The sequence below is a fragment of the Procambarus clarkii genome, chromosome 34 (genome assembly GCF_040958095.1).
Source record: "Procambarus clarkii isolate CNS0578487 chromosome 34, FALCON_Pclarkii_2.0, whole genome shotgun sequence".
Taxonomy (NCBI): Eukaryota; Metazoa; Arthropoda; class Malacostraca; order Decapoda; family Cambaridae; genus Procambarus; species Procambarus clarkii.
In genome coordinates, this window is record NC_091183.1 from 42,387,828 (window position 1) to 42,400,049 (window position 12,222).

Here is a 12,222-nt window from a genome sequence, read left to right on the forward strand (position 1 = left end):
CCTGTATAAACATCAGAGGTCCGTGGTTGTTCAACGTCCTCTCAGCAAGCATAAGAAATATTGCCGGAACAACCGTGGACATTTTCAAGAGGAAACTAGATTTATTCCTCCAAGGAGTGCCGGACCAACCGGGCTGTGGTGGGTATGTGGGTCTGCGGGCCGCTCCAAGCAACAGCCTGGTGGACCAAACTCTCACAAGTCGAGCCTGGCCTCAGGCCGGGCTTGGGGAGTAGAAGAACTCCCAGAACCCCATCAACCAGGTATCAACCAGGTATAGGCTTACACACATCAATCCTGTTCACAAAAACAAGAAGCTATGGTTATCTTGAGATCTTGAGATGATTTTGGGGCTTTTTAGTGTCCCCGCGGCCCGGTCCTCGACCAGGCCTCCACCCCCAGGAAGCAGCCCGTGACAGCTGACTAACACCCAGGTACCTATTTTACTGCTAGGTAACAAGGGCATAGGGTGAAAGAAACTCTGCCCATTGTTTCTCACCGGCGCCTGGGATCGAACCCAGGACCACAGGATCACAAGTCCAGCGTGCTGTCCGCTCAGCCGACCGGCTCCCTGAAGCTCCCCGAATGGTTGAAACACAAATAAGGAAAATGAATACAACTACAAAACCTCTGGTAAGGCAAGACTCTTTGGGGTGGGGGTGGGGGGGGGGGGGTAGCCTTAGAAGAGGCTATGCCACCAAATACTGGAGGATAAGAAACCAGCCATATACAGTACCTTGTACCGCACTAGAACACACTACCAGAGACAAAGCAGGGAAGTTGTGAATATACAGTAGTGGAAATGAGAGAGGCGAAGCACAAAAACTAGTGCACATCCAACACTGATTTGTATTAACACTTTCGCGCTCTCGGCGCTCAAAAAAAAACAATACCCCAGATGCTTTCGGCACTTCGCGCGCCTACGCGGTAAGACCGAAAAGTGTACACTCTTTTGACTGTCCTGACAATAATTGAAGGCGCACGTATTTAAATTTGGTATCATTGTGTTCGCAATGAAATTGTCTATAAGAGCATACCTATAAAATGCCGCCCAAGCATAAGGAGTATCAACACCAAATAAAAAACTATGCAGATCACTCGCCGAGAGCGCCAAACAGCAACAAAATGTTTCCACTCTCTTAATGGTTGCGAAGCCTACAGTTGTCCTACATCGCTAATTTTGGTATCATTGGAATCGCAATAAAATTCTCTACACGGACATATGCATATGAATGTTTAATATAGGTAATTGCCCACCCGCAAGAGTGTGTGAAGTGGAGAGTAGTTAGCCGCGAGCGCACTGGCGAAAACACGGGGGAAATCATGCTTGGAAAGTTTATACGTTTCCTGACCCTACTTTTCTATGTACGTATTTCTTTTTTATACCAATGTGTTCGCAATAAAATTTTCTATAAGATGAACTGTATAACATTTGTACAAAGCATGTGTAAGAGAAGCGCCAAATATAGAACCACGTCGCTCAGTATGCGTTCGCGGCAGAAACGAACGCATTGTTTTCGTTCGTTTGATGTTTGTCATGTTTATACTTGTTGAAACATTTTATAATTTGTATGACAGTGATCGCAGTAAAATTCCCTACACAGACATATACATAACACATACAAATATTTCCCACGTGTTGGATATATCAACGGCTAAAGGGAACCCACTGCCACACGCTCGCCACACCCCCAAACATACTTTGTGTATTTTTTTTTTTACTCATAGAAGTTTATGTGATATAATATTCATTCTGGTACCAAAACATTCGCAAATAAATTCCCTACAAAACAAAAGTATCCCCATCCATTTCGGTTAAAAAATGGAATTTATAGAAATATTTTTTTGATGGACAAGAAAACTCGGCTGTTATGCGGAATTGTAAGAGAAAACGGCGACGAGTTATCTCTAATCTAAAGCGCGAAAGTGTTAATGATCTCTTCGTGTCTTTCATTGTATTGAACAAAAGCATTGATGAACTAATCTTACACTTAAAATACTCTTTTTAATTATTGATGGAATTGAGGTAGTAAAACCAAATAAGCTGTTATGTTAGGTATTGAAGGAATGTATGAAAGAACTTGGTTTGTCCGCTTTTGATTATATTTGTGATTTTATTCTTTAAGGCTGACAAATCAAAAATTAAATTGAACATTGCAAATTTTGTGTTAATACTGTTGTTAAAAGGGAGCACTATATAAGTATACATGTACTGTATGTATGTTTGGGATTAACTATTGTATACTTATTTGTGGTTTATTTGATATTGCTCAAGATCATGGTATCCCATCTTCTTTCATCTATTGGGCAGCGTGTTCACGTGCGTGCAAGTACTTCTATACTGTTGTATAAGATATAGTGCTTCAACAAGTTTTCATGCCACAAGCTAGCCTAAACATTGGGTGGGCATATGCATTTGCAGATTACAATATACAAATGTTTATAATAGCACTGCTTTAGATATACAGTATACCCTGTGCTATACGGTATCGAATTCTTGGTGGCTGAGCATGAGTTCTTTGCCTGAGGAGAATTCTAATTTATTCTTTAAGGTAATTTCCTTTTCAATTTAGTTATCTTTTAGAAGTGCATTTCTCTTCAACCATACAAAACATTACGTTTCTTTTTGTTTGTCTTTTTTGTGCATGTGTGTGTAAGATACACATGTAATGCCACTTGCTTGTAACACTAAATGTTGTGTATCTCCTTTTTTTTATATATATCTTTCTGCCTTTCCAGACATCTTTGACCACCAATGCTGCTAGTTTATTCTATACTTACAAGAAAAACACTTTTAATGGCTTATGGTAAAGGTCTTAAGCCTTAGTCTACAGGGTGTCCCATACAGCTGGAACTGTTTCTCATACTCCTGGACCATTTTCTATATGGAACTGTTTTCTATATTTCTGGAACCATTTTTTACATGTCTGGAACCACTTCCCAAACATTTGGAACCATTTCCTATAGAATGTCTATGAATAGTCCTATGTCTAGAATAATTTCCCATACTTTTGGAATCATTTCCCATATGTCTGGAATCATTTTCCACACATCTGAAATCATAGGATGCACTGATGAAACTGGCTTTTATTTTGCATTCTACTTATTTTGCAAGTGTCTACTACCATTATGATTTATAAAGAAATCCAAATGAGGCATCCAATCCATAATCACATGTGATGGTTCCAGACTTATTGGGCTATGGTTCCAGACTTATTGTGCTATGGTTCCAGACTTATTGGGCTATGGTTCCAGACTTATTGGGCTGTGGTTCCAGACTTATTGGGCTATGGTTCCAGACTTATTGAGCCATAGTTCCAGACTTATTGGGCCATGGTTCCAGACTTATTGAGCCATGGTTCCAGACTTATTGGGCTATGTTTTCAGACTTATTTTGCTATGGTTTCAGACTTATTGGGCTATGGTTCCAGACTTATTGAGCCATGGTTCCAGACTCATTAGTCCATGGTTCCAGACTTATTGGGCTATGGTTCCAGACTTATTGGGCTATGGTTCCAGACTTATTGGGCCATGGTTCCAAACTTCTTGTACCATGGTTTAGACAGGACATGATTCCACTTACGGGACACTCTGTATAATGTAACCTATACAATAGGTTTCTGGCTTTGTGACATGTAGTTGTTGCACTAAAACTAACAAAATCCTCATTAGCTCTTATAGATTTATAATCCCGCCAACCTTAAAACTTATTTAAATGTCTCTAGTTTCCACTAACGTAACAAGGCTGAAAGTGTTTCAGTGTGTGAATCACACTCAGAAGGGCTCGCAATTATTTTTCAGTTCCTCAAAACACCTCACCAAAGATTAGCAGTTTGTCACCCTTGTCGGAGATTGTCATGTCCATTAAATTGGGTAACATTAGTGGTCTTGGGTATCTGGCTTCACAATTAGCATATACTTTTGGTAAGTGGCTTTGGTGTTTTTTTTTTTAATCTTCTTTAGTGTGTGTCCTGAAAACTGCTTTCTGTTTGGATATAATACTGCTTATTTATGGTACAGATTGTTTAATTTATATAATGCATGATTTTAATCAAAATATATATGTTGGTAATTTAAATATACAGTACAGTACTGTAATTTTAACAGCTAATTCTTGGGTTTTTCATTTCATAGGTACATCTATCAGTTTTTTAATACATAACTTCCTACTGTATTTCTAACAAACTGAGAGATGGTTTCCTTGACATTCTTGTGTATTGAGAATTAAATTTATGCCCAAGATATTTTATTGACAATTTATAGTTTTACTTCTGGAATTATTTTCCAGACTGTTTTATGATACATTTTTCTCCTTATTAGACTTATCAACAATGGCACTGGAGACTGAGAGTGCACCTGCTTCACCAACAAAGTCCCCGAGCAACACAAACAGTTTACGGAAAAAATCGTTACACGAGCGGTGGCCTAGTGACCGTAGCATCGACCGCCGATCACGTCCCTCTGATCCTGGGATTCCAACCTTACGTCCACTCCCTATATCGGTCACCTTTGATATGCGTAATGTGCTGGCAATGACAGAAATAAAGACACACATTGGGTATGCACGGGCCTGGGTGAGACTCTCATTGGAGAAGAAGGTTCTCTCTAAACACCTGACAGCTCTCCTAGGTGATTCAGAACTACTACGAAGCTTGTACAAACGCTATGCTTTTCTTCGTTGTGATGATGAGAAGGAACAGTTCCTGTCTTATTTACTCTCCCTGAATGCTGTAGACTACTTCTGCTTCACAAGTACTTACACTTCCACAAGTAAGTGATAAATAGCTCTTGTAAAGTTTAGATTATTTTATTACTTTTTTCCTAAACAGATTCTTACACAGATGAACTTTGATAATTTGGGCTGAATTACCATTCTGAATTTTAGGCAAATTCTGGATTATAAAGATTTTTTTAATTTTAGATAGTTTTCTTACGATAAATGATAAGAGTACATCTTGTGCGTTGTTTACACACTTATGAACAATGATTTTCTAATACCAGTACTATATAAATATCTAATAATCTTCCAAGCTGTTACATTCGGTTGCCCTCTAAGTTAAAAATTTGCTGCATATGTTACAAAACTAAGTTCATTGTAATATTACTCTACCTTTATGAGTAATGCTTATCCATAACTGTGTCAGTATCATTGCTTTCCCTTAATTGTTCTTGTGGTGTCCAATCTATTGTTATTGCCTCATAATGTGAGCCTGTAGAAAATATGTGAATAATGATCCTTGTATATAAACCCATGAATACTGAGAAAAAAATGGACATTTCTGGTAGGTAAGTTGCCATGAGAGAGTACTCATGTACTGTCCTATTGCAGGGTATAGAACATCCATGTATCTTTTTCAGGTGCTTTGTGGTCGTGTATGTCTCAGTTGGCACTCGTCATGTTTCTGCCTTCCTGTCTGGATTCCTTATACAATATGTTGTGGCTGGGCTTCTGTGGTAGCTGGGGTAGGGGGGCATTTAGTTAAGCAACAGCCACTTTTGTCTTATGCAGTCTTGTATGGGCTCAGGTGCTCAGGGTTTTCTCTCCTGTTGTGTAACAAAATGGAAGCAGAGACCTTGTATGAGAGATGTATCTTGATGGTCTGAATGCATGGGATTGGTGTGCCTGGGATCCTCACACCACCACATGTCTTAAGTTGATTGGTGGGTGGGGGTCATACTTAACAAGCGGTGGTTACAAGCTAACGAGAGTGTACCTAGTTGATAGGGTTACCAATATTTCTCTGTGCAGATGCTTGTTTTAAGGTGCATATTGTAGACAGTTGTTCAAAGTGAAAAATACTCACCAAATCAAAGGATAAGGAGCTGAGACAAATTGTTTATGCAACAATATACAGTAGTGTAACAATTTTGTAAAAGGGTTTGTTTTGTATTGTATGCGTCACTATTGTACTATTACCCACACGTTCCTTAAATTGTTATCTTTTGTTTTTAAATTTTTATCTTTTGTTTTTATATTTCCTAATTTTACTTTCAAGTATATTTCAAATGTAATATTTTGTATAATAATAATGTTTATCTATATATGCACAAGTTGTATTCTATCATTTGGGGCCATAAATAACAAAATATTTTTTAATACAGTAGTGAGAAATAGCACGGCAATCAGTGGGCTGGGATCGTTGGTAAAACAGAACAGGTCTAGTCTCGGTCCATTCAAACAAGGTGCCATTGTATTGCATTCACATAATTTTAGTATTAGTCGGCTTAGTTTGTGTTTATATTTCATTATTTCTCTTTCAGTTGTGCCATATAGAGTGGTGATATTTCCATCACGAAAGTTGAGTGGGGCCAGTACATCAGCGAATGCCTGGGTCAGTCTTGGTGGCACTCTTGGCCAAACGTCAAATATACCTGTACCAAGAAGCCAAGTGGAACTTGTTTTTCAGGTAGAATTTAATTACAATTCTTATATTATAATTTTTCTTGTTTATATACAGTTTTTTAATTACTGTAATTATGAGTTTATATTAGGCAGTTCATATTGTATGTGGAAATTAATATCATAGCCCCCAACATGAACTGTACAACATTACAATCCTGCCACCCCACATGGATTCCTAGGTACCTCGTACATTCCCTGACACCCTGTATAAATTCCTTGTGCCTAATCCCCCTCGCCTCCCCCTTCCTATTTAAATTTAGACCAATTACGTTTTTACAATCCAGTTTTTCCCCATAAATTTCTATGTTTCAAGACATTTTTAATATATAAAAAAGAGACATTTAGTATTGTACTGTAAAAAAATATTAGCACAATACAGTACTGTAAAAAATAGTAAACAAGCTGGCTGAAAATGAAAGCAAACCAAGAATCAATGAGTGAGTGACTAAGGTAGGGCAGGTGGGTGCAACTGTTTTAATTAGTGAGACAGGCAGATAGGTGTGCAACCAAGTTGGGATGCTAGCCGATGGTTGGTGGGTGGGTGGGAGATTTAACCGATGGCTTGCCAACTAGTAGATTTCTTAGCAAGTTGGTTGGTTGGCTGACTGGCTTGCTGACTGGCTGGTTTGTTAGTGGATTTGCTGTCTCGTGGGTAGTTTGTGGTGCATTTGAGTAGGTATTGTCATTTATATGCTTATACAATGAGCAGCATTGAACACCTCTGCCTGCATGATGTGATCTGCATATACGAGATGTGAGATGGCTCATGTGTGGGGTAGCTCAAAACCACACTTAAAGAATCCACATTAATGTATTTTCTCTTTGAGTCAGTATTATTGGTGCAAGAAATCGTGATGCAGGAGGCCATAATTTATATTATATGGCATCGTGACACACTAGAATAAACTGACTGATCCACCGAGACTTAATCTCCAAGAGTAATCTAGCAGCAAGTGGCAATTTGAAGGATAAAATGTTTAAAAATTCTTTTTTTCTTTGTATTTATGACATTTCATTATATGTTGTCATGTAAAGTGCATTCTGCCTGTAATTTTAGTACTGTATGATATTGCACATTAAAACATGTTACAGTATTTCTAAACATATCTGGGCCATATACCGTACATATATTTTATCAACTCCTCTTAGCTGTTTTATTATACAGTAAGGAAAAATAGAAGAAATAGTTCATCAACATAAAAACGATCAAAACTTTCAACATTTGGTTGTAAATAAGATCAATGTACAGGACAGGCTGGCCAGAGTCAACGATTTCAGAGAAGATGAAGCCTTTATTACCCAATTCTTGAATGCTAGAAGTGTCGTATTAGTTTAATTGTATTAATCTATAATATTTATTCCTAAATTAAAGAAAATTTTCTTTGTGCAGCACAAAAATTTAGGTTTGCTGACAACATTACGAATTGGCCATGACAACACGGGTATGTCTCCCAAGTGGATGGTGGAACATGTACTAGTCAGAAATGAAGTTGCTGGACACACCTGGAAGTAAGTTACACATAATTGTACCTTGTTCTCCTCTATCTAGAATACAGGAATGCAACTTTGTTCTGCACAAAATGTAAACAACTGTTAAAATGACAGAATAATTGCAGATGTAGAGACTGTAATTTGCACATAATTTTAAGACAATTCACAAATTCTCACTTTAAAACGTAGTAGCAAGTGACTGGCTTCAAGCAAACTTTCTTATCTTTGCAGAACATATACACCTCCATAAATAACACATGGACACTCAAGCACTCATTTTATCCTTCCACCATATTTTCTCTTCATCGATTCTCTCTACTTACCTTCTGACTGAAAATTTAAAACTATATCTGATAATATTAAAACCATGAATTTATTAATTGTATGAACTACCCCACATAAATGGTCTCAGAATGGTATTGTACTATAATATCTTAGCCAAGTAAAGCCAATAAAGATTACTTTTATTCTTAATATACAATATGTAGTGTTATTTGCTATACAGTAATGTATTTTATATTACAAATTTTCATGCACATATTTCCAGGAAATTTGTATGAAATGGATAAATGTGGGAAATATTGTTAGAAACTAATTTCATAAGATAGGAAGAGTGCTATTGATTATAGTGCCTATATCCCATGTTTTCCCTATTTTTAATTTAGGTTTCCCTGTGGACGTTGGCTTGGCCGTGGAATAGATGATGGGTCACTTGAACGAATTCTTGTTGGAGAGTTGGTTCCGTCCCACGTTACTTCAGATGATTTGGTAGAATCTTGCCGAACGCCTCCACGCTGCAGGTCCCCGAATGTTCCTGGGCCAAGACGTTCAGATCTGAGACTTACAGTTCCTGATATACAGCAGCACCTAGGTATGGTGCAGTCTTAAAGTTATGATTAAAAATACAGTGGAACCTCATTTCTGTGAATCTCCAGTTGAAACATGCATTTTCTATGCTGGATTTACTCGCCCAATTCGACGAACAAGAAGTTGTGCATGTGAGGAACAGCTTAGGAGGTTGGGGCTGAGTTCACAGATAGAGACAACATTATAAGAAATAGTTGGGGACATGGGAAAACCACTGAGCATCTTTAAAACCAAATTTTATGGTTGTTGTTTATTGCTAGTTGCAGCACGCTAAATAACAAATGGGCCCTTTTTAATTTGAAAATGAGATATCGAGGCTTGGGCACGAGAAATATGCTAGATGTGCTTAAATCTCTTTACAGACAGGTTCTCTTCGATGTTGCCCTTTACATGACTGGTTGAAGTTATAATTTTGCTTGGTGAAAAATATAGTGCGTGAAAAATATTAGGCATGAATGTTAACATATGGGTTCAATCACATTTTTTATAACTTTTGTAGATGGGTGCAACATTACAAGCAAGAGTAAGGAGCCTTCAGAAACCTATTGAGCATACTTAATACCAAAATATATGCTTCATTTTAATTTTGAGATTCTTGGTTTTTGTTCACAACTATGGGGTTATTTTTCTTAAGTGAGGTATTGCGGTTACACCCAGCTGATGGTTTGCTTTATGTAGCTTAAAAAAAAAAAAAGCCTATGAAGCATAAAAAAAAATCTAGGGGATACTAAAATAGTTTTTTAATTCCATATTTCACATGTGAGAATAAACCAACATTACAGTCTTGATGTACTCCTACACTTAATCTTTTCATATTTGCATTTGCATGTGCTCAATACCTACCAGTTTGTACTTTCCATATATCATACACTTTCTGCAGATTCATGAAGGTCATGCTCTCTTTGAATTTTTTTTTACATTTTTCTTACTTTTTTTGTGGTAAATATCTTGTTACTAAAACCATTCCATCATTAAATCCACATTGTCCAGTTGTCAATTACTGTACATCTTGACCTCCTTCAGTCTCAATCCTGCTACACGTTTTACCTGTCATATCGTACTCAGGAGGCCGTTGCCTCGGACTCTCTTCCATTCACACTGTTCATGTTAGCTGTTGTACAAAGCATAATCACCACTCATTTCTCACTTTGTTACACATTGTAGCTAATAATATACAGTAATTCATTGTGTCAGGGCACAGGAAGCTCAAATGTGTTCATACACATTAGGTTTTTATTGACGTCCCCCATCCCCCAATCCAAGGGTGAATTACAGACCCCCTCCCAGGATGCAAACCCCCAAAACAAGCTGACTAACTGCTGAGTAACTACTTACTACTAGGTGAACAGAGGCATTAGGTGAAAGGAAATGTACCCAACCATCTAGATACCGTTTATACCAAATGAAATGCCATTTCTGTCCCGCCCGGGATTCAAACCCGGAATTCTCAATTGTGCGTCAAGAACAAACCCTCCTGTACTACCGGGAGCCTGTACTGATGGCATTTTTAGTGTTACCTATGAAATGATAAACACCAAAAATATTTGTTTTAAGTGGTACAAATGAGTATGAGATTGGCAGAAAGTAAAATGGTGTGTGTGAATTTTTTTATACCTGTTTGTAATAATAAATTTATATCAATCTTGATATTCATGAAGTATTATTGTGATTTGAGTTATTATAAAATGTTATTGTTTTGTCAGGGGATTCCGTCAATAGCTTGGTGAAGTACTTCTACAAGCCAGAGAAGGAGCGAGGAAGTCTCACACTTCTACTCTGTGGAGACTTTGGTCTTGTCTGTTGCCTTGAACAAGTCTTCAATTATGGTTTTAAATCTACACGGTTTTTTGGCAAGAATCTCTATCTTTGGGACTATTTTGGTAAGTTATTTATTTTCATCAATACAGTACATTTCTGTATCGTACTGCAACTGTATTTCTGTAACCATTTTCAGAAGACAACACTATTCGTAACACTGGTTACATTACAATATAGATGACTTTTACTCCAGATCTTTAAGTTATTACAGAGAGTAGTTGGAATAAGTGCTTAACTATTAATTTTTGGCATTCATGGATTATAAATAATTTTAGTTGCTATAAATATTGTGGTTTTTATGTACTGCATTTATTTGTTGCATGTAAATATGAGATATGGGGTCAGCATAAATTGTTTACATACAAGAAACTTTAATTAAAACTTCAATACAATTTGTATTATTTTTGGATGTTTAAATCTAATAGCATCTAAATCAACAGAAAGGGTGCAGCAGCACTTTGAGGTTATCTTACGTGAAGAAATGGAAAGAGAACAGTTGACAGGAATTGCACGAGATGGTCGGGATCATGGGCTAGCAAGCATGGGTGAATTTGTCTCTCTTGTGGCTCGCATCAATGGCTCTTCATCTCATCTTGGCAAAGATGACAAATTCCAACTTTTTGTTTGTCTTGCAGCCAGGTTAGTTGGAATTGTTGCTTTTTGCATACAGATAAATTTGACAACTCTGTTCACTAGACTGCTGATGTTGTCGCGATTGCATTATCCATACGATTTAGATTCAATTTTTCCTGCATGCAGTATGGATAATTCAAGATCATTTGTAAAGTTCCATAAAGTTAAATTTTTTCCAGTACACTTGGCACTCCTGTAACACCGATTCCCCATAACACAATTATTATTATTTTGATTTAAAAACAAATCGAGGAATGTTTCCCTCAGCAGTCATTTGTGCAAGGGAATGGTTTGGACAGGCTGGGCCGGGTTTGTTTATAGAGTAGCGATGGTATAGAGGGATACGTACTTTTCTCAAATCTTAGACCTCAGATTTTACTTCCTTTATCAGGCACTTGAGATTTCCTGTTGGGACCTAGGCCCAGAATCCTGGCTTCCACAAATGGGCAAGGGAAATACTTGAGGATCAAAGATAAACATCACTACCAAAATGAAACATTAAAAAGTCTAAGACATAACAAAAAATTCCACATCTCTGTGAGAAATAAGCCAACTAATAGTTTGTAACAAGTAAACAAACCCTGCCCTATCTACGCTGGTTACCACCAGATGGTTGCCCAGGACTTGTATTTACTAAGTGCCATGTATTTTTTCCCCGAATGGTTGTGTCATGGAAGGTTACTGTGTATAAAGCAAGGCTAGCCAAGTAAGAAAAACTGCCTTTAAATGCCCAGGAAGAGGTGCAAATGGAGAAGGTGAGGAGCACCACAGCCACCATTAAAAGCCCTGGCTTGCAGACACAGGTAACCAGAAGCCTATACTAGCCAATCATCAAGGCAGGCTCAGACGTTGAATTGCAACCGCCCCAAAGAGGAGAACTATGCCTTGTCTGGGAGGCCAGAACAATCAAAAGGAAAGGACCTGAAATCGTAACTGAGAATGCCCCGACAAAAAAACAAACCAGGTTTTGAAACAATAACGGAAAACATTTCATACAGAGTGAAATGTTTATG

General features: G+C 37.6%; 1 protein-coding gene across 3 annotated transcripts in view; it reads left to right on the forward strand.

Annotated features, from left to right (window-relative positions):
- The window catches only part of pns (DENN domain containing pinstripe), a 136,402-nt gene that overhangs the window by 118,003 nt on the left and 6,177 nt on the right, over window positions 1-12,222 (forward strand). For 2 of the 3 annotated variants that reach the window (XM_069335941.1, XM_069335942.1), the window contains 6 exons: window positions 4,318-4,767; window positions 6,259-6,404; window positions 7,791-7,909; window positions 8,557-8,762; window positions 10,462-10,638; window positions 11,017-11,215. In XM_069335941.1, coding sequence (XP_069192042.1) covers window positions 4,318-4,767; window positions 6,259-6,404; window positions 7,791-7,909; window positions 8,557-8,762; window positions 10,462-10,638; window positions 11,017-11,215 — 1,297 coding nt within the window. Of the gene's footprint in view, window positions 1-3,798; window positions 3,922-4,317; window positions 4,768-6,258; window positions 6,405-7,790; window positions 7,910-8,556; window positions 8,763-10,461; window positions 10,639-11,016; window positions 11,216-12,222 lie in introns of all 3 variants that reach the window. The other variant, XM_069335940.1, reaches the window with a different exon arrangement.